Consider the following 20,630-nt stretch of genomic DNA (forward strand, 5'->3'; position numbering starts at 1 on the left):
TCTTGGGAGAGTTTATTCAGATGCTTGCAGAGGAATTTTTTGCTAAACTGTGAAGTGCCACAGTGGGATTGGTATGAGCACAGGGCTGGCCCTGGGCTTCTGCCCACTAGGCTCCTCTTGTCCAGTGGGAACGTCTGGCCCCGTTCCCAGTCCCTGGGTGGGGAAGGTTGGCCAGTGACAGCTTCAATCCATTCTGGCTTTATGGGCCCCAGGTCAGCTATTTAAGGGATCTGGGCCACACCTCCAGTTCTTCCTCCCTCTACTCGAGCTGGAACCAAGGCAGGTAGGGTGAGGAAGGTGAAAAGTCCTAGGATTTAACCCTCATGGGGGAGCTGCCTGCTGGAGGTCTGGCTGGGACAGACAGGTCTCTCTGACTCGCTGGTGCCTGTGTCCCTGCAGACTCAGAGACATCCATGACTGTGTCCTACACTCTGCGGGTGGCCAACGCCCGCTTTGGGGGCTTCTCGGCACTCCTGTTCCGTTGGCGGGGGAGCATTTACAAGTTGCTATACAAGGAGCTGCTGGTGTTCCTGGGTCTCTATGGGCTGCTCAGCCTCACTTACCGGTGTGGTCTTGGTGTGGGGAGGGTGCAAGGGAGGCGCCAGGAGGGGCTAAGGGGAGATGAAGAGAAGATGGGGCTAAGGAGGGGCACTCAGGGGGATGCTGGGAGAAAAGAGCTCAGGGAAGTGGCCACGTAGGGGAATTCCATGGGGATGGGGAGCCACAGGCGCGAGGCAGGGATCTCTAGGGATCTCAGAAGGGATGGAGAATAGGCGCTCTCAGAATTCAGGGAGGATGTCAGGATCTCAGCTCTTTCTTTAGTCGGGAAGGTTCTGGCGAATCCTACCCCCCCCCCCCCGCCCCGTCCCTTAGTCCTATCCCTCTAACGGGTTGTTATGCAGGAATTTGCTGTCCCAGGAACAGAAGCGCATCTATGCGCAAGTGGCCCGATACTGCAACCACTCCGCGGACCTCATTCCCATGTCCTTCGTTCTGGGTAAGGTCCTCCAGCCTAGTTGCCCGCCACCTCCATTAGGGTGCCCGCCTTCTCCCAGACCTAGTCCACGCTAGGACCCCTCCCCTCATGGGGGCCTCTCTGAACTCGGGGCCCCTTCCCGTGGGAACGCCACTTTGACGTTAACCATTACCCGGTCCGACCCGATCTGCTCCAAGAGGAAGTGAGCCACACCTCTCTGTGTTACTAGAGCAGAAAGAAGAGGCCACCCCCATCTCTTATTATCGAGACAGATATTCCTCTGGGGCCTGGGTTCAAGTCCCGGTTCCGCCCTGGGTTCGCTGGTGACCATGGGCGGGTACCCGAGATTTCCCACTCAGGAGAGGGGTAGGGTAGGGCTGAACTCCAAGGTCTCTGTCCAAGGTCCTATCTGCCCGCTCTGGGCCTGGCCGGCCCTGCCCTGCTTCTCGCCGGCTCAGGCCCGGGCCAGTGGAGAATGATCAGGCAGGGAACCTTAGCCGCCCAGGGACCTCTGACCCCTCCCCCAGTCCTAGCCCTTTCAGCCCCCGGGGCTCTCCCTCAGTCATCCCTCACCGCGACTGCCGCCCCACCATCCCAGCCTCTGCCTGAACGCCCCAACCCCGTAGGTTTCTACGTGACTCTGGTGGTGAATCGCTGGTGGGCCCAGTACACGAGTATCCCGTTGCCAGACCGCCTCATGTGTGTGGTCACGGCCACCGTCCACGGGGACGACGAGCGCGGCCGCACTCTGCGCCGGACTCTGTTGCGCTATGCCAACCTGTCGTCCGTCCTGGTATTACGATCGGTCAGCACCCGAGTGCTCAGGCGCTTCCCCACCGTGGACCACGTAGTGGAAGCAGGTGCTGAGCCGGGCTCGGGAGTGGGGATGGGGAGGGACAGGCACAAACCCTGATCCACAGGCTTGGGGGGAGGCTGGACAACCTCTGCGGGGCTGTTCAGAAGCTAGAACTTCAGGTTAAAATCAAGGGCCTCCCTCTGGATTCCTGTGGGAAGGGTTCCCGACCTGGGGGCAGCCACTCAGGCGGATGAGGTGGGGCAGGGTCCTGCAGTAGAAAGAGGACACAGAACATAGACTCATATCCTGGCTTTGCCCGTTTGTCCTTGGGTGAGTCTCTTACCTTCCCTGGGGTTGTTTCCCTCAGCTGTAGAATAAGGGCACTGGATGTACTCTAAGGTCCCTCTAGACTGAAGCTCCTGCCTCTGCCCACTCCATCATTCCCCACTCCCCACACACACCCCATGCACTTGGGTCTGATGTGGGAAGAAGAAGGGCAAGCTGGGCTGGAAGGTTAAGCTTGCGTGTGTCAGGGAAGAAGAGGCAGGAAGGAGCCCCCTGGATCTCTGCAGGCTTCATGTCCCAGGAAGAACAGAAGAAGTTCGAGAGCTTGCACTCAGACTTCAACAAATACTGGGTTCCTTGTGTCTGGTTCACCAACTTGGCTGCCCAGGCACGCAGAGAGGGCCGGATCCGGGATGACATCGCCTTGGGGCTGCTCTTGGATGTGAGGCTGGGCCCAAAGTCCCTCCCACCTTGACAGACCCCTTGGCCCCAGCCCCTGGCCCCTTTCTGGTGACTCCCCCTCCAAACCCACTTAGCCCCTCTGTAAGGCTGCCAGGGTGCCAACCTACTGGCTGCGGCTCCCCATGAGTGACCTGAAGCTTTTCTAATCATTTTTCCTGGCAACATGCCCCTAGGAGCCCCTGGACAGACCCACCCAACCCAGAGGACTCTTTCTGCCTTCTTCCCACCCCTGCTTACCTCCCCTTTGGCCCTCTGCCTAGGAGCTGAACCAATACCGAGGCAAGTGTAGCCTCCTCTTTCACTATGACTGGATCAGCATCCCCCTGGTCTACACTCAGGTAATACTACCACCACCACCACAGGGCAAGTTGACAAGCATGTATCAAGCACCCACAGAGCCCTGAGCTCAGGGCTAGGGGAAATTTAGCTGAGACATGACCCTTCCCTTCCTAGGGCTCTGGGCCTGGGAGGGGGATAAGACCCAAGCATGTAGGGCTTGTGATATGCCCTCTTCCAGGCTAAACTACAGCAGAGGGACAAGCAGAAAAACCTTTATGGTTTGGGAGAATCTGAATCCTTTATCAAGATAGGAAATCAGGGTAGTCTTCTTGGAGGAAGTGGCATTTGAAATGGACCTTAAGGGAAGGGCAGGGAAGTCAGCAAATGAACTGGGAAGCACCAGTGCTCAAGTGTGGAAGGAATGAGAAGAAAAGTGGGACTGGAAGGGTAGGGTGGTACCAGGTTAGAGAATGCCTTGAATGCCAGGTAAAGGACTTGAATTTGATTCCTTTGTCCAGAGGAGCAACTGAAGACTTCTGAGGCTACACTCCCTACCTTTTCCCTCCTGACACCCAGATCCTTGTCCACCTCCCTGGCCCCCACCCAAGTGTTCACCTTCTTCCCCCTGCCCTCCCGGCCTCTGAGTCACCCTGCCAACCATCCTTCTGATCCTGGGTGCAGGCTATTCGATCACAACCCCACCCTCCCATTGCACTTCCTCCTGGCCAACCTCAAACTGAGATGGGACAGAATGGGAAGGGGAAGCTCTGGGCTGTTCCTTATGCCTTGCAGATGATAAATGTTTCATAAACATTTATCAGAGTGAAGGTTCTGGACATAGGACAGGGAGCAGATCCATGGTGGGTGACTGGGGAAGAAGGGATGGGTGAGACCAGCTCTGAGCTGCATGGGAAGAAAGCACTGATGTGTTATGTGCTGGGGTGACATTGTGACCTATCCCAAAGCTGCCCTCTCCCACGGCTGCTCCCCAGAGCTGGACTTCCAGGGATGGCCTGAGAGCCTTGGAAGAAGTTCCCAGATCTCTAGGGACAGTGATTCACGATCCCATCCTTACCTAGCTCTCCTTCACAACAAAAGTGCGCTCCTAACCCCCAGCCCTATCATGGAGAGTCAGGACACCCAGGGGCTGGGCTCAGCTCTGGGGCAAATGACATTAGCCTTATCTTAAGCCTTGACTGTGCTGCTTGGAGAGGGTAGGTGCCTTCCAAGCTTCCAGGGACCTCAGAGGCTCTCATTTAGCCAGTGCCTGCACAAGAAGCCCTGTATCTGATGCAGCATCTCCAACCTGTGGGTGTTCAATTACCTCTAGGGATGGGGGGCTCACCCTGCCCCTCTCGAAGTATTCCATGATGCACCAAGACATCTTGCATTGTTAGGGGGGAAACGTTTCTGACACCTGGGCCACCTCTACCTACCTCTTTATGTTCCCACCCCACTGCCTTTCACCTTGCTCTGGGTTTTACTCCTTGGGACCCAGCAGAAGAAAATTAATCTTCCCTTGGAGACTGTTTCCTCGTGTTGGGGGTGTTGGGGGGGGGGAGAAATGATAAGCTCTTCACTTGACTTGGAAAATTGAAAGGCTGCCCAGAAAGTAGTTTCCTGAAGCTCTCACCTGCCCAGGGTAGTCACTGCAGCAGGTACCAGAACCAGGCCCCAAAACCCAGTTGGCTGAATCTAAAGGCAGCCCCTCCAACTTCCTTTCTTCATGTTTGCCCTGCAAGGTGGTGACCATTGCTGTCTACTCCTTCTTTGCCTTCTGCCTCATTGGACGTCAGTTCCTGGAGGACCCTAAGGCCCCCTCTCCTGGCCAAGAGGCTCCCCTGGGGGATCTGGATCTGTATGTGCCACTCACCACCCTTCTACAATTCTTCTTCTATGCTGGCTGGCTTAAGGTGGGTGCCCAAACGGCTTGGGGGGGCATCCAGCCTGGCCCTGTGCCCAAGGGAGCCCTTTGGCCCCCCCGGGTGAGGGGATCAGTCACTGTGGGCCAGGGCCACATAACCTCTCCTCTCCCCCTCCAGGTGGCTGAACAAATCATCAACCCCTTTGGGGAGGATGATGATGACTTTGAGACCAACCAGCTCATTGATCGAAACCTGCAGGTGGGCCTTGAGAGAGCTCCCCAGGGCAGCTGCCCAGAGACTTGGGCAGTACACTGGGAAATGGCTGCATTCTTTTGCACAAAGCCTTGGGGAGCTTATATTCTGCTGGAGAGAGGGGCAGATACCACAAGGACTTGGATTGATTAGTCAGATAAAATAAAATTCACATTAATTTCTCCCTCCAGCAGAGAGCCCTGTGCTGAACTAACCTGGGCCTGGGTGCGTATGTGTGTTGGGGAGTATTGGCAGAGAGGCCTTGAGGGGATTTGTAGTCAAATTATGAAAGCAGGCATGAGGGGCAGCTAGGTGGCACAGTGGATAGAGCACCGGCCCTGGATTCAGGAGGAACTGAGTTCAAATCCAGCCTCAGACACTTAACACTTACTAGCTGTGTGACCCTGGGCCAGTCACTTAACCCCAATTGCCTCACCCAAAAAAGAAAAAAAAGCAGGCATGGTCCACAAAGAGCTACAGTCCCTCTGAAAGAGGTGTGAACCCAGGATAGTGAAAGTCTGAAGCTGAGAGTATATGGCTCCTTGGCTAGAGTCTTCCTGGACTCCTTTCTCAGAATTGAGGTGTTCCTTTAAGTAAAATTGGCTAGACAAGCATTACCCTCTCTGCTTGACACAGGAAGAAAGGGAGAAGTTGGGTAGAAAGCTGCTGGGTGTGGTAGACGACCCTTGGTTGGAGGCTTCCTTCTCTCCAGTTCTCATTTTCCCCACTAGTACACGGTTCAGAGATGCGTGAGTACCAGCTCTCACCAAGAGAGCTGGGTGGGGACGGGAAGCGATCCCCAAACATTGGCCTTAGGGTTGTACCTCTCAGCGTCCACACCTCATCCACACAGGTATCACTACTGGCTGTGGATGACATGTATGGAGACCTGCCACACCTGGGCCGGGATCGCTATTGGGGTGAGGCAGCGGCTCACCCCCCTTACACCGTGGCCGCAGTAGCTGACAGCCTGAAACCCACCTTCATGGGTTCTACCTTTAACCTGCGGTCAGTACCCAAAGAGGGCGGGAGGAGGGGGTTGGGGCCAGGGCCGGGGGTCAGGCTGAGGGGCGTGGTCAGCACTGGGGAAAGCGGGACAGAGATGGGGACCCGGTCAGTGCTTCCGGGAGTTGGGGCATTGGATGGGCGTGGCCAGGAGGCTGCTGCCAGGTGATGGGCGTAGCCTGCCGTCGGGCCACATCCCGGCCTCCTTCCCCCTCCCCGCAGTATGTCGGAGGAGCCGGCGCAGTCCGAGACCGAGATGGAGGAGGCTGGGGCTACCAGCCCGTCATGGGCACGAACGCCGCGGCTCGGCCGCTTCCTGGGAGCCTCTGCCCCGTCTCCGGCCGTCAGCCTGCGGGCTCCACGCACCCCTCTGATGTCGTCCCGCCCCCAGACCACCACGCCGGTCCCGGGACGTCTGCGCCTGGGCCGTCACCTGCCAGTGCCCACAGCCCGCATAGATGAGGAGGCCCCAGAAGCCCCGAGCCCAGACCTGGATTCCCAGGAGGAGGAGGAGGAGGAGGAGGAGGACAAAGTCACTCCTATGAGTGAAGCCACGCCCACGTCCCCTCCCCCTCCCCGGGGCCCTAGTCCACACCCAGGCCCATCCTCAGATTTGTCTTGACTGTGGCCCAGGGACGTCAAGATAGCCTGCACGCCTCAATAAAGGCTCCGCTACGCCCCACCAACACCTTAGGTGCATGACATGTATGGAGACTCGCCACCCATGGGCCGGGACCGCTACTGGGGCGAGGCAGTGGCTCATCGTCCCCACAGTGGCCTCGCCCTCAGGCGCCGTGTGGTACTTAGGGACCTGCGAGGGACAAAGTCAGCCTAGACACCGCGGGCAGTTCAGGCCGCCCCTTCCAGCTCAAAGTGCATTCCCGGGTCTTGAGGGTACTTCCCAAGGCTAGCTAGGAGGGGTGGGGGTGGGAGTCAAGAGAAACAAAGCATGAGGACGGGAAGACCCATCACCTCGGACTTGGATCACCGGGCCCAAACTCTTATTTTAGAGGAAACAAGCCCAGTAAGGGCTCATTTAGGTCTTAAGCTAGAAGAACGCCGGGAGTCACGGGGTCCAAGCCCGTGATCGCTACACAAAGGAGGTGGAGAGACTTGGATTTATTTCTCGGTCCATGCTCTGCGCCCCATGTTCAGTAGTGCAGGAGGTGTCCGGTCCTGGGGCTGCCGGGGAGGTGGAGGAGCCCGGAGCCCTTGGTAACTGATGGGCCAATGGCGACCCTGAAAATGGAATTCAACATTAGCAGTAGGATAATGGGGCGGCACGAGAAAATGGATTCAGCTCCGAGTAGGTTGAAGGTGAGATGCCGAATAGCACAGATCTGAGGCAATCGTCCAAGAAGCATTTATTGGGTGACTGACACGGCCTAAAAATTGGAGATACAACACGTAGCCCGCAGAGAAGTCCATACAGAGCAAATTAATTTTTCTGAGGGGGAGGGTGGGATTAGGAAAGGCCTCCACGTGGCTCCTAAATCCAACCAGAAATCCCCAATCGTTCAGGGCTTTTCCAGCACCTTGTTTGATCTTTTGCAGCCAGCGGAAGCTGCTGTTGTGTGGTGCCAGGTATGGTGCGAAGCACTGGGAAGAGAAATATAAGCTTAAGCTGAAAGACAGTCCTTGCCCTCAACAAGCTTACATTTGGGGGGATCTTGGAGACAACACAAAAAGGAGCTGGAAAAGGGAGGAAGAAAGTATTTGGAATGAGGTCATGGAGAAGTCCTGGGATAGTGAAGCAATAACAGCCTGGGGATGGATGAAGACATCACATCCTAGACCTCTTCATTAAATCGGAGGTTCTGGGAGTTTCTATGGCATAGAAGTTTTGTGTCCGTGGGTCAGAATAGCAGGGTAACCACCCACTTGTTAACTGATTAGCTTATGTGGGGTGAGAGTAAAGAGCAGGAGAATAATGCCAAAGTTTCAAAACTCAGTGACCAGAAGGAAGAGCGGTGCCCCCCAGAGAACCTGTCTGGAAGAGGACCATGACATCAGGGAGGTGATGCCGTCTTGCAAGTGAATTGAAGCTAGGAAGGGTTGTGCAAGTCACCAACCTCTCTCTTTCCTGGCCATCTGGGTCCAGTGGGCAAGATATACATCAGGACCACTAGAGACGCCCCCCAGGATTTTAGTAGGGACTAAGGATAATCAGTAGGTGGAGCTGAGGAGCTCGGGAAGAAAGCCCATGCTACTGGATGAAAGAATGTTGGGGAGTCAGGTGTAAAAAAACTGGGAAGGTAGGATGGGGCTGGGTCATGAAGGGGGTTTTGAATGCCAAACACAAACATTTTGCTTTTCATTCTGGAGGTGATGGGTAGCCACTGGAGTTTACTGAATGGGGGTATGCGTGGTGGCTGGATTGGAATACCAAGATCCGTGGGCAGGGAATCAATAGCAGGGTACTGCTCCGGTCCAGGCATGACGAGATGGGCTTTGTACCAGGGAGGTGGCAGAGTCAAAGGAGAGAAAAGCTGTATGAGAGATGTTACAAAGGTGGAATTCACAGGCCCTGGCAATAGATTGGACATACAAGGGTGAGAGTGAAGTTGAGGATAACTCCTAGGCTACCAGCATCAGATAGTCAGAACAGGCAGAAGAGACTTCAAATACACCCCCCCTTTTGCCTCAGTTTCCCCAAGTGCAAAATGGAGATAATAGCATCTACCTCCTAGGTTTGCTTTATGGATCAAATGAATTAAATTAAAAAGTGCTTAGCACAGCCTGACACATTCCCTTGGTGCCCTTAACAGTAATAGGCAAGTTTAGAAGGGTTAAGGATAGGATGAGTTCAAGTTTTGAACATGTTAAAATGTCTACTGAACAACCAGCTTGAGGTATTTAAAAGGAGGACCGGGTCACTGGCTGTGATGTCATAACTTGTAGTGGATTCAATTTAAGTGAGGGGGCAGCTGGGCAAAGTCACCAGAGACATCTGGATTCAATGACAAGACAGATCAAGATGACTGTGGCCTGTATGCAGTGGGAGACCTCGGCCTTTTTAAGCTAAGGTCTTTCCCGGGTCTCGGGTTGCTGAGGCAACCCCAAGTGATTAAAGGCAGGCAAGAAATGAGATAAAGACCTTTCTACTTAAAAAGAAAAAACTCAATCAGTTGGGGGTGGAGAGACACCCTCAGGGTTTCAGTGAAGAAACAATTGCTACCTTTATCCACTCAGTCATCAAGATGGCAAAACAGGGGGCAGCTGGGGGGGGGGGGGTGAGGTGGGGTGTGGCTAGGTGGCTGCAGTGGATAAAGCACCGGCCTTGGATTCAGGAGTACCTGAGTTCAAATCCAGCCTCAGACACTAGCTGTGTGACCCTGGCCAAGTCACTTAACCCCCTTGCCCCGCAAAAAACCAAAAAACAGGGGGCAGCTAGGTGGTGCAGTGGATAAAGCACCAGCCTTGGATTCAGGAGGACCTGAGTTCAAATCCATCCTCAGACACTTGACACTAGCTGTGTGATCCTGGGCAAGTCACGTAACCCCTGTTGCCCCAAATGAGGGTTGGGCTAGGACCTATTGTTAGCCAATCAAAGTGAGCCAGTGATTGAGGTTTAAGACCTGGTCCTTAAGAGAAATCTAGCCTGTAAACCATAAGCCATCTTGTGAAGTTTCAGCAAACATATTTGATTCCCTACATAGACACAGGGAGAGGACAGAAAGGAGAGGAAAAAGGAGCTGCATTGCCCACCTGGAGCTGGCCAGTTGGGTGCCCAGTGGGAATGTTGTTTGTCCTTTCAATCTCTGACATTAGCGAGATGTCATGACTTGCAGTGAAGTGGGGGAAGCGGGGGCTGGGGCAGTGCAAAGTCACTAACCTCACTCTCCTCCAGAGCCATCTGGGTCCAGTGGCATGTAGATCAGCAAGACTGGAGACGGTCCCCTAAATGGCACCCAGGTTGCAAGCCAAGGTGACTGGGAGGATGGTCAATATCACTCAAAGCCCCCCCCAGAGAAAACTGCTAAGGAAACCCCAATAAACAGGAACCATGGCAAAAATTAGCTCAGGGCTCAGATTACCATCAACACAATAGGGTGGGGGCTGGAGGGAGAAGAAAGGCAGCAAAAGACCTGCTGTGTCCAGCATTAGGCTAAAAGTATGTTCTTAGCCTCACAATAGCCCTGGGTGGGCAAGTATTAAGGAAAAGGAGGCAGATTGGTGAACTGCCCAAGAAGCTTCATTATTCCCCACCCCACCTCAGATGTAGGGGTGGGACAGCACCACCTTTTGGTCAGCCTCCAGAGAACCCCACACACCTCACCCTGCCAAGCACTGGATGCCCAGGGAGAGAATGGAGTAACAAATGGTTTCCTGGGTCCATCATCTAGATGTGCCCCCAGTTCTAAAGGGGCAGCCTACAAACAGACCTGGCCCTTCTGTAGTGAGAATTCTTCTTGCACTGTGATGAGGCCCAGTGGGTCACTTAACGCAGGGTCCAAAGGATGCAGCAGGCCAGCAGCTGCGTGTAAGTGATGCTGGTTCTAGCACTCCAGCACCCCCCACCCCACCCCAGCAATGAGCACAGGACAAAGGGCAGACAATCTGGTGGGTTTATTCCATAAGCGAGTGTCCGAATTAGGGCTATGTCCAAGTCAGGGTTTATTTGCCCTTTCGGGCCTTGATCTTTCTCAGGTAGAACTCCAGCTCTTTGCCCTCCAGCACGTAGCCATCTGCTCGGCCACACTGGCCTGGCCTCGAGGCGATACAGGCTGTGGAAACAAGGTCAGACTGTCAGGACAGGACAGGCCACCCGGGTTCCCAGATTCCACTGGTGAGGGCGTCTTCAGAAAAACCACTGTCGTCACTTGTGTTCAGTAGCAGAACTGGACAGGGTTCTCATCACTAGGAGGCTGAGGGACCCTGCCATGTGCACCTACCACCCCATGTCCCCCTCCTCACCAAGGAGCTTGCCCTGCTGAAACTGCTCCTCCAGAAGCGAGCTGATCTTGGCATTCTTCTTCCGCTCCTCATATTTCTTCTGGATCTTTTTTGACCGCTTCTTATTTAAAATTTCTTCCTCCTCAGGAGTCTGGAGCAAACGGAGCAGAAGGACTGATTAGCCGGGAGGCTGTCCCTCCCACTCCTGAGGATCCTAAAACCAGAGATGGCCCAAGCTGTGAGGGGCCTTCCAAAAACAGGCTTCATTCCCCTGCATGCCCAAGCGAGGGTTGGCAAGGTCTCTTTTAGTCCATCTCTGACATCTTAGTTCTCTCTTGGTCTAAGGAATCCAGCTGCTTGCCTACTTGCTGGCTACTAAGGGGTGGGGGCCAGCACTCAAGCCAAAGTAGTCAGTCAACTTGGAAGCACCAAGGACCCCTCCCTCTTATCAGAGGCTGGTGGCTCTAGGATCCAGGGTATGCTGGCTGCCTTCAAACTTCTCCCAGCCTTGTGACCACAGCCCTAAGTTGCCACCATGCCAGGCCCAGCTCCCAGACCTTCCTCAGCTTATAAAACTGTCATCTCTGATACATCAGTAGCAGAACTGGACAAGGTTCTCCTCATCGGAAGGCCGCCTTACTCCCCCCGCCCCTGCAGCCCCCATACACAAGCCCCTCTTACCAGCTTTGCTCCCTTCTTCCGTCCCAGGGGCAGGGCATAGTGGGACTCATACCACTGGCGGTATGGGGTGCTGTCAATGAGCACAATGCAGTTCTTCACCAGCGTCTTGGTTCGGACCAGCTCGTTGTTGGATGCGTTGTAGACCACATCAATAATCCTTGTTTTGCGGGTGCAGCCTAAGTGAAGAGAAAACCCAATCAGCCTTAGCCTCGCCACCCTCACCCTTCTTCCCCTTCATTACTACTGGTGTAGCCATTAGTCTCTTCTCTGAGGTGGCTTTCCCCACCTCCTCAGACCTGCCCCCACCCTCCATTCCAGGCTAGACCCCCTCCCCCTCTACTACAGCCCAGGACTTGTCTGTGAAACCCTTCCCATCAATCATCCTCCCAGCCATTTTCTTCAGGTTTGATCAAACAGGTCCAGCTTTCCGGGGGCCCTCAGACCGCCCCAAAAGGCCAAGGCCCTGGCGCTCAGTTCTCCAAGGTATGCATCCCCACCATTCATTCTCGGTGTTTGCAGCAGTAACCAGGATGTCATCAGCGCGCCTCGGGCCTTGGCCCCCCGATCCCGATTGCCCCTGAAGCAGCCCACTCACACTCAGAGCCCCAGGAGAAGTTGCCCACGTCCAGCCTCAGCGCCCGGTACTTTTTGTTGCCTCCTCGGACGCGCACGGTGTGGATGCGGCGGGGGCCGATCTGGGTAGGGGAGACGGAGAGGTCAGGTTCGAGCCCGGTCGTGGGGGCTCTCGGGGTCGGGGCGCCCCGGCCACGTGTCAGTGTAACTATGACAAAGCAGCCCCAGCATCGGTGGCCCCCGGGACCAACACGGCCCGGCTCGGGCCCCTAAGGCTCAGGCGATCATCACTCACGTGGCCTGGGGGGAAGGGGAGAGAGGAGCGGATTCGGGGCTCGCGGCCCCGTAAGGGCGGGGGGCTGAGGAAGGAGGTCGGGGGCCCCCAGGCTCACCTTGGTGTTGGCGGGTGGGCGGCCCAGCTCATACTTGCGCTTCTTGTGGTAGGGCTTGCGCTTACCCCCGGTCTTGCGGCGTTTGTGCCAGTTGTCCCGGGAGATTCCTGCGGGCGGACGTAGAGGCGGCTCCGGTCAGGCCCGGCCCGGCCCGGCCCCGAGCCCCTGCTCCCCGCGTCCTCGATTCCCTCCCCAGCCTGGCCCTTCCTCCTCCCCCATCGCATCCCGCGTCCCCCGGCCCAGGTCCAGCAACCGCAGCCCCAGGATGGTGACGGATGGCAGCGGATGACGGCGGACAGGCCCAGGATCCTCACCCATGGTCGGCGCGAGCTGCAAAGAGAAAGCGCAGAGGCTCACGGGCCGGCTTGTAAAGGAGGGGGTTGAGGGTCTGTTAGCGTCACTTCCGGGCGCCGCTCTGTAACGTCACTGGCGCGCGCCGGGCCGAGCCAAACACAGCTAGGGTGTGTGGTCACGTGGCCTCGAGCGCAACCCAGTCAAGATAGCTCCAGTCTCCGCCGATCATCCGACTTCTTTTGTCTTCTGCTTTCCCTGCTTTTTCCCATTTTACACACTATGATGGTGATGATAATATTTAACCGCCTGCTGTTTTCCAGGCTCTGGGCTAAGCTAATTTTGTCCTCACATCAGCTCTGGGAGGGAGGTGCTATCATTCCCGTTTTACCGATGAGGAAACTAAGGCCCGGGCTCACACAGCAGGGTTAGAAGCCCCGCGCACAGTGCCTGGCACAGAGTAAGCGCTTAAGGGCTTCCGCTCTCCCCAGACTCACATGCTCCCGTATCCCCGTGGCTAATGTGGGGAGGAAGGAGGAATCACAATCCCCTTCCTTCTCTACACCTCCCTCTCCTGTGAAATGCTTTATTTTCCAAGTTGCTGCAGAATGCTGATTGGCCGTGTACCATAAGCCAGCTGGAAAAGTTATAAAAACCCCACCAGTATCCCAGGAGTTTGCTGTCAGCTCAAGCAGATTCCTTAGCATGCTGATAAATTATTTTCATTCACAATCACCAGACCCTCCCTGGTAGGTATGCCTCTCTAAAAGTGGGGAGAAGGGGCAGCTAGGTGGTGCAGTGGATAGAGTACCGGCCCTGGAGTCAGGAGGACCCGAGTTCAAATCCGGCCTCAGACACTTAATACCTACCAGCTGTGTGACCCTGGGCAAGTCACTTAACCCCAATTGCCTCTCACACACACAAAACAAAAAAAAAGAAAAGTAAAAAGGGGGAGAGAATTCTTAGAATTCTTGCACAAAAGTCTCCCCTGTCCACGTACAGCAGAATAGAAACCCTCCTCTCCTTGCTTGGCATCCCCAACCTGTTGCCTGAAGATTTTCAAACTACTTCCTAAGGCAGTCAATTGCACTTTGGGACAGGTGTGATTGGATCATTGCCTCCTCTGTCTGTCTCTCTTGCCTGTCTGCATCCACTTCCCCCTTTCAATTCCCTCTTCATAAACTTCCTTAGGCTTAGGACAATCACCTCTGCTCCCTTCCTAGGAGATTGTTCTTCAGCCTGAGATAAGGTACCCTGGCTTTCCAGGGCCAGGATGTCCCCAAGCCCAGAGGAGCACCTTCTGTCTTTATCCAAGACCAAGATTTCTAGAGCATGCTTCCTTCCTTCCAACTTCCACTGCTTCAACACGGTTCCCCAGGCCAGGCCACCAACTTTGCACCATCCCAGTGATGTTTTTGTGGAGTTGTTCCTCAGGGCCACCTCCCCCTACCCCATTCCAACTTGCTAGAAACAATTGGCAGGCAGCCTCAGCCTTCCCTCTGCCCAGGGGTCTCCAAAGAATCCTTCCTGATTGGCTCCAGCGCATACCTCAGAGTCCCAAATGAGGTAGAGGGCTTCGCCTGGCAGCACCAACTTCTCCAGGTACCGCAGTCCTTCCTTCCTTTTGCCCACCTTCATTTTCACCTTTTGTTCCACCTTCATTTTCAAGAGGACCAGTGACATCACAGGTGATGACTTGTGTGTGAATTGGATTTAAGTGAGGCAGAGTGGTATAAAGTCATCAGCCTTACTGTTCCAGAGTCTTGGAAGTCCAGTGTAAAGACAAAAGTCAGGACTGGTGATGGCCGGAGATGCAGTGGATGACCTTGGTGCCTTTGGTGGTCTGACTAAGCTCTAAGTGTTCCCCAGCCCCTGCCTCAGAAGCCTTCATGGCCTTTGGAACAAATTTCTCATCTGCCCATTCCTCCAGGGGGAAGTCTTCACAAATTTGGAGCAGACAGTCACTAACTCACCCACAAGTTTGAAGTTACCCTCAACCTGGTTTAGCCCATCTGCTAAGACAGTTCTTTAAAAATCAATTTATTTCTTTTATTCTGAACTTAAGAAATAAAACAAGTATTTCCATAACAAAGTTGGATAGAAAAACAGAACATTACCCTGCGATTGTCAACATACTATGTACAACTTGCTGTTTCTTTCAACTATACCACCCAGTAATCATGAAACTTTCTTTTTTCTTCCTCCCCCCTGAATTTTGAGATAACTACCATTAGACATAAGTCTGTATGCATGTGTGTATACACAATACAGTATACATATAATATATGCATATGTATGTGTATATATATATATATATATATATGTCAGTTCTTTTTTCTGTATTTAAGCTAAGCTGCTTTTTCCTTCATAGACTGTTTGCAGTACATTTGGGTATTGGTTTTTTAGTGTGTGTGTGTGTGTGTGTGTGTGTGTTTTGCAGGGCAATAAGGGTTAAGTGACTTGCCCAGGGTCACACAACTAGCAAGTATCAAGTGTCTGAGGCTGGATTGAACTCAGGTCTTCCTGAACAGAGGGCAAGTGCTTTATTCACTGTGCCACCTAGCTGCCCAAATTTGGGTATTTGTAATACAATAACTTGTTTGCTCAGTTGTTAAAATAATTTGGATGTTGCTGTATAGAATGTTCTCTAGGTTCTGCTAATTTAATTATTCTCTGGAGGTCTCTCCATGCTTTTTACTTTTATGATTTTTTTTTTAAGTGAGGCGATTGGGGTTAAGCGACTTGCCCAGGGTCACACAGCTGACTATTAAGTGTCTGAGGCTGGATTTGAACTCAGGTACTCCTGAATCCAGCGCCGGTGCTCTATCCACTGCGCCATCTAGCTGCCCCACTCCATGCTTTTTAAAAGTCATTGAGTTCATCATTTCTTATAACAGAGTAATATTCCATCATGAATATGTGCCACAATTTGTTCAGCTATTCCCCAACCACTGAGCATGCCTTTGATTTCCAGTTCTTTGTCACCACAAAGAGAGCAGCTATAAATATTTTAGAACATCTAGGTTTTTTCCCTTTTCCCCCTAAACATCTTGGGAAACAATCCCAAGAATGGAATTGCTGGGTCAAAGGGTATAGGCAATTTAATAACTCTTTGGGCATAATTCCATATCTCTCACCAACAATTAATTAAGGTTCCATTTTTTTCCCATATCCCCTCCAAAATTTGTCACTTCCCCCTTCTATCATTTTTGCCACTCTGGTAGGTGTAAAATGATATCTCAAGGTTGTTTTAATTTTAATTTCTCTAATAAATAATGATTTAGAGCATTTTTTCACATGGCTATAAATTATTTTTACTTCTTTCTTGGTAAACTGCTTGTTCATATCCTTTGATCATTTATCAATTGGGGAATGACTCATATTCTTATAGATTTGACATAGTTCTTTATATATTTGAGATATGAGACCTTTATTTGAGGAACTGTCTATAAATTTTTTCCCCTAGTTTTCTTCTTTCTTTCTTATTTTGGCTACATTTGATTTATTTGTACAAAATCTTTTTAATTTAATGTAATCAAAATTATCCATTTTACATCTCACAATGTGTTCTATCTCTTGTTTGTTCATAAATTGTTCACTTATCTATGTCTGATAGGTAATTTGTTCCATGTTCTTCAAATTTTCATGTAGTATCTCCCTTTATATCTAGGTCATGTATCTATTTTGACCTCATCTTGGTGAATGGTGTAAGATATTGGTCTATGCCCAATTTCTGCCAAATTGCTTTCCAGCTTTCCCAACAATTTTTAGCAAATAACGAATTTTTATTTTCAAAATGTGTCTTCACACCTATCAAATACTAGGTTACTATATTCGTTTGCTGTTGTAGATTGTATGTCTACTCTGTTCTACTGATCTGCCTTTCTGTTTCTTAGTCATTACCAGATGGCTTTGATAATTACTACCTTATAATGTAGTTTAATATCTGGTAATGCTAAACCTTTCTTTTACATTTTTCCCATTAGTTCCTTTGATATTCTTGACCTTTTGTTCTTCCAAATAAATTTTGTTATTATTTTTTCTAGCTCAGTAAATTTTTTTTGGTAATTTAATTGGGATGGTATTGAATATGTAGATTAATTTTTGTAAAATTATAATTTTTACTATATTGACCCTACCTACCCATGAACAATTTATATTCTTCCATCTATTTAATTCTGATTTTATTTGTGTGCAAATTTGTGGTTTTGTTTATGTAAATCCTGGGTTTGTTTTGGTAGGTATCTTCCAGGTCTTTTGTATTATCTAGAGTTATTTTATTTTATTTTATTATTTTTTTTAGAGTTATTTTCAATGTTTCTAGTTATCTTTTCCTGCAGGATCCTGTTGGTGACATATAGGAATGCTGAAGACTTCTGTGGTTTTACTTTATATCCTGCTACTTTGCTGAAATGATTAATTATTTCAATTAATTTTTTGGTTTAGTCTTTTGTTTTTTCCAAGTATATAATCATATCATATGCAAAAAGAGATAGTATTATTACCTCAATCCCCATTATGATTTCTTCTATTTCTTTTTCCACTGTTATTGCTATTGCTAGGATTTTCAATACAATATTTAATAATATTGGTGACAGTAGTCATCCCTGTTTCATACCTAACCCAACTGGGAAAGCTTTTAGATTATCCTCCTTACAAATAATGCTTGCTGATGGTTTTATGTAAACGATTCTTATCAGTTTAAGGAAAGGTCCATTTATGCCTAGGCTTTCAAATTATTTTGTAAATAGAAATGAGTGTTGTGCTTTATCAAATGCTTTTTCTGCATCTATTGATGTTATCATATGATTTTTGTTACTTTTTTACTCAATGATGTTTTGTTTTTGTTTTGTTTTTTAGTGAGGCAATTGGAGTTAAGTGACTTGCCCAGGGACACACAGCTAGTAAGTGTTAAGTGTCTGAGGCCAGATTTGAACTCAAGTCCTCCTGACTCCAGGGCTGGTACTCTATCCACTGTGCCACCTAGCTGCCCCTACTCAATGATGTTAATAGTTTTCCTTATGTTGAACCATTCCTGCATTCCTGGTTTGAATCTCACTTGGTCACAATGTATAATGTTTGTTATATATTGTTGTAACCTATTTGCCAGTATTTTATTTAGGATTTTTGTATCCATATTCATTAATGATATTGATCTATAATTTTCTTTCTCTGTTTTTACTTTTCTTGGTTTAGGTATCAGTATCATATTTGTTTAATAAAAGAAGTTTGGTAGGAGCCTTTCTTTGCCTATTATTGAAAATAATTTATTTAATATTGGGATTAATTGGTTTTTAAATGTTTGATAGAATTTGCTTGTAAATCCATTTGGTCCTGGTGCTTTTTTCTTAGGAAGCTCTTTTATGGCCTGCTCACTTTCTTTTTCTAAAATAGGTATATTTAGATATTCCATTTCCTCTTCTGCTTATCTTGGCAGTTTGTATTTTGTATATATTCTTCCATTTCACTAAAGTTGTTAAATTTATTCTCATATAATTGAGTAAAATAACTCCTTATAATTGCTTTGATTTCATCTTTTTTAAAAATTATTATTTTTTATTTTTTAGTGAGGCAATTGGGGTTAAGTGACTTGCCCAGGGTCACACAGCTAGTAAGTGTTAAGTGTCTGAGGCCAGATTTGAACTCAGGTACTCCTGACTCCAGGGCTGGTGCTCTATCCACTGCACCACCTAGCTGCTCCTGATTTCATCCTTTTTAGTAGTATATAAATCCTTTTAATTTTTGATACTAGTAATTTGGTTTTCTTCTTTATAAAAATCACATTAAATGTGGGAATGTTTTCCATGACTACTCATCTATAACTTATTTTGAATTGCTTGAATTCTTGTGGGTGGGGGGTGGGAAGGAAGGGAGGGAGGAAGAGAAGTTGGTATACAAAGTTTTAAAAACTGATATTAAAATTTGTTTTTACATATATTTTGGAAAATAAAATTCTATTCAATCCAAAAAATCACATTAAGTGATGGTTTATCTATTTTATTGATTATTTCATAATACCAACTCATAGTTTTATTTATTAATTTAATGGTTTTCTTACACTCAATTTTATTAATTTTACCTTCAATTTTTAGGATTTCCAATTTAGTGTTTGTTTAATTGGGGATTTTAAATTTGGTCTTTTTTCTAATTTTTAAAATTGCTTGCCCAATTTATTGGTCTGCTCTTTCTCTTTTTTATTGATATAAACACTTAGAGATATAAATTTTCCTCTGATTAGTGCTTTTGCCTATTGTCATTTTCATTAATAAAATTACTGAATGTTTCTTTAACCCCAGATATACTTTAAGATTAAGTTGTTTAGTCTGCAATTAGTTTTTTTCTTATATTTCCACGGTCCCTTATTAAATATAATTTTTATTGCATTATGATCTGGAAAGGAAGTGTTTAACATTTCTTTATTTTGCTTTTAGTCATAAAATTTTTGTGCCTCACTATATGGTCAGTCTTTGTAAAAGCACCATGTGTTGCTGAGAAGAAGATGTGTTTCTTTCTATTTCCATTCAGTTCTCTCCAGATATGTATCATATCTAGCTTATCTAAGATTCTATTAACTTCTGTAACTTCTTTCTTATTTATTTCTTGGTTAGATTTATCTAGTTCTGAGAAGGGAAGATTATAATCCCTCACTATTATAGTATTATTATCTATTTTTATCTGTAATTCATTTAACTTTACTTTTTTTTTTTTAATGAGGCAATTGGGGTTAAGTGACTTGCCCAAGGTCACACAGCTAGTAAATATTAAGTGTCTGAGGCCGGATTTGAACTCAGGTACTCCTGACTCCAGGGCCAGTGCTCTATCCACTGCGCCACCTAGCTGCCCCTAACTTTACTTTTAAAAATTAAATACTAGGTATTTAGTGCATATAAGTTTAATATTGATATTGCTTCATTATCTGTGGTTCCTTTTATAATGTAGTTTCCTTATTTATCTCTTTTAATTAAATCTATTTTAGCTTTTGACTTTATCATGATTGCTGCCCTTGCTTTTTTTTGTATTGGCCAAGGCATAATACATTCTACTTCAGCCCTTTATTTTAACTCTGTGTGTATCTGTCATTTAAAAAATTTGTGGTGAGTAGCATATTGTTGGATTTTGACTTTTTACTCCATTTTGCTATCCTTTTTCATTTTTTTTCATCTTTTTTTTTTTTTTTTAAGTGAGGCAATTGGAGTTACGTGACTTGCCGGGCGTCACACAGCTAGGAAGTGTTAAGTGTCTGAGGCCGGATTTGAACTACGGTACTCCTGACTCCAAGGCTGGTGCTCTATCCACTGCGCCACCTAGCTGCCCCTATCCTTTTTCATTTTATGGGTGAATTCATCCCATTCACCTTCAAAGTTATAATTACTATTTGTGTATTTTCTTGCATTCTATTTTTCCTTACTTGGCCTCTATCCCTACTCTATTTCCCTTCTAACCACTACTTCCTTATTCCACACCCTTTTAAAGAATCTCTTCCTTATCCTCTCTCCTAATTCTCCTATTCCTTATTCTACCCACCCCCCCAAAGGCCCCTCCCTTTTCCTCTCCCCTCAACCTTCCTAAATCAACCTACACACCCTTCTAACCTCCCCCTGTTATCCTTTTCCCTTACCCTCTTATTCCTTATTTCTTTATATCCTTTATAAATGTATTATTATATTCTTTGTAAATTTGGAAGGCTTTCTAGAAGTCCCTTCTACATGTATATGTGGTTCCTTCTTTAACCCAGATCTGATGAGAGTAGGGTTCTAGCACTACCAGCCCTCCATCTTCACCTGATTCCTCTGTAACAGTTCTTCCTCTGGTGCCTCATTTATATGAGATAATTGCTCTTTTTACCTTTTCATACAAAATTTTGCTCTTTAGAATCA

General features: G+C 48.7%; 2 protein-coding genes and 4 non-coding genes across 6 annotated transcripts; 1 reads left to right on the forward strand and 5 right to left on the reverse strand.

The window, feature by feature from the left end:
* The first annotated feature begins 413 nt into the window (after positions 1 to 413).
* On the forward strand, positions 414 to 6,542 carry BEST4 (bestrophin 4). Its single transcript, XM_044003085.1, has 9 exons — positions 414 to 565; positions 903 to 997; positions 1,603 to 1,836; positions 2,345 to 2,499; positions 2,780 to 2,857; positions 4,541 to 4,711; positions 4,841 to 4,921; positions 5,769 to 5,923; positions 6,143 to 6,542. The coding sequence occupies exons 1-9, from the start codon at positions 414 to 416 to the stop codon at positions 6,540 to 6,542; spliced, it is 1,521 nt and encodes a 506-aa protein (XP_043859020.1).
* A 3,722-nt stretch (positions 6,543 to 10,264) lies between these two features.
* Positions 10,265 to 10,370, reverse strand: LOC122727138. The gene has a single exon (XR_006353089.1). It is a non-coding gene; the product is annotated as a small nucleolar RNA SNORA35 (small nucleolar RNA).
* A 104-nt stretch (positions 10,371 to 10,474) lies between these two features.
* On the reverse strand, positions 10,475 to 12,869 carry RPS8 (ribosomal protein S8). Its single transcript, XM_043999578.1, has 6 exons — positions 12,777 to 12,869; positions 12,463 to 12,569; positions 12,093 to 12,192; positions 11,498 to 11,673; positions 10,838 to 10,967; positions 10,475 to 10,647 (listed from the first exon to the last, which is right to left on the reverse strand). The coding sequence occupies exons 1-6, from the start codon at positions 12,778 to 12,780 to the stop codon at positions 10,538 to 10,540; spliced, it is 627 nt and encodes a 208-aa protein (XP_043855513.1). The 5' UTR covers positions 12,781 to 12,869; the 3' UTR covers positions 10,475 to 10,537.
* On the reverse strand, positions 10,719 to 10,786 carry LOC122727087. The gene has a single exon (XR_006353044.1). It is a non-coding gene; the product is annotated as a small nucleolar RNA SNORD38 (small nucleolar RNA).
* LOC122727089 lies at positions 11,375 to 11,445 on the reverse strand. The gene has a single exon (XR_006353045.1). It is a non-coding gene; the product is annotated as a small nucleolar RNA SNORD38 (small nucleolar RNA).
* On the reverse strand, positions 11,963 to 12,043 carry LOC122727080. The gene has a single exon (XR_006353038.1). It is a non-coding gene; the product is annotated as a small nucleolar RNA SNORD55/SNORD39 (small nucleolar RNA).
* Positions 12,870 to 20,630: the final 7,761 nt, after the last annotated feature.

The sequence above is a fragment of the Dromiciops gliroides genome, chromosome 4 (genome assembly GCF_019393635.1).
Source record: "Dromiciops gliroides isolate mDroGli1 chromosome 4, mDroGli1.pri, whole genome shotgun sequence".
Lineage (NCBI taxonomy): Eukaryota > Metazoa > Chordata > Mammalia > Microbiotheria > Microbiotheriidae > Dromiciops > Dromiciops gliroides.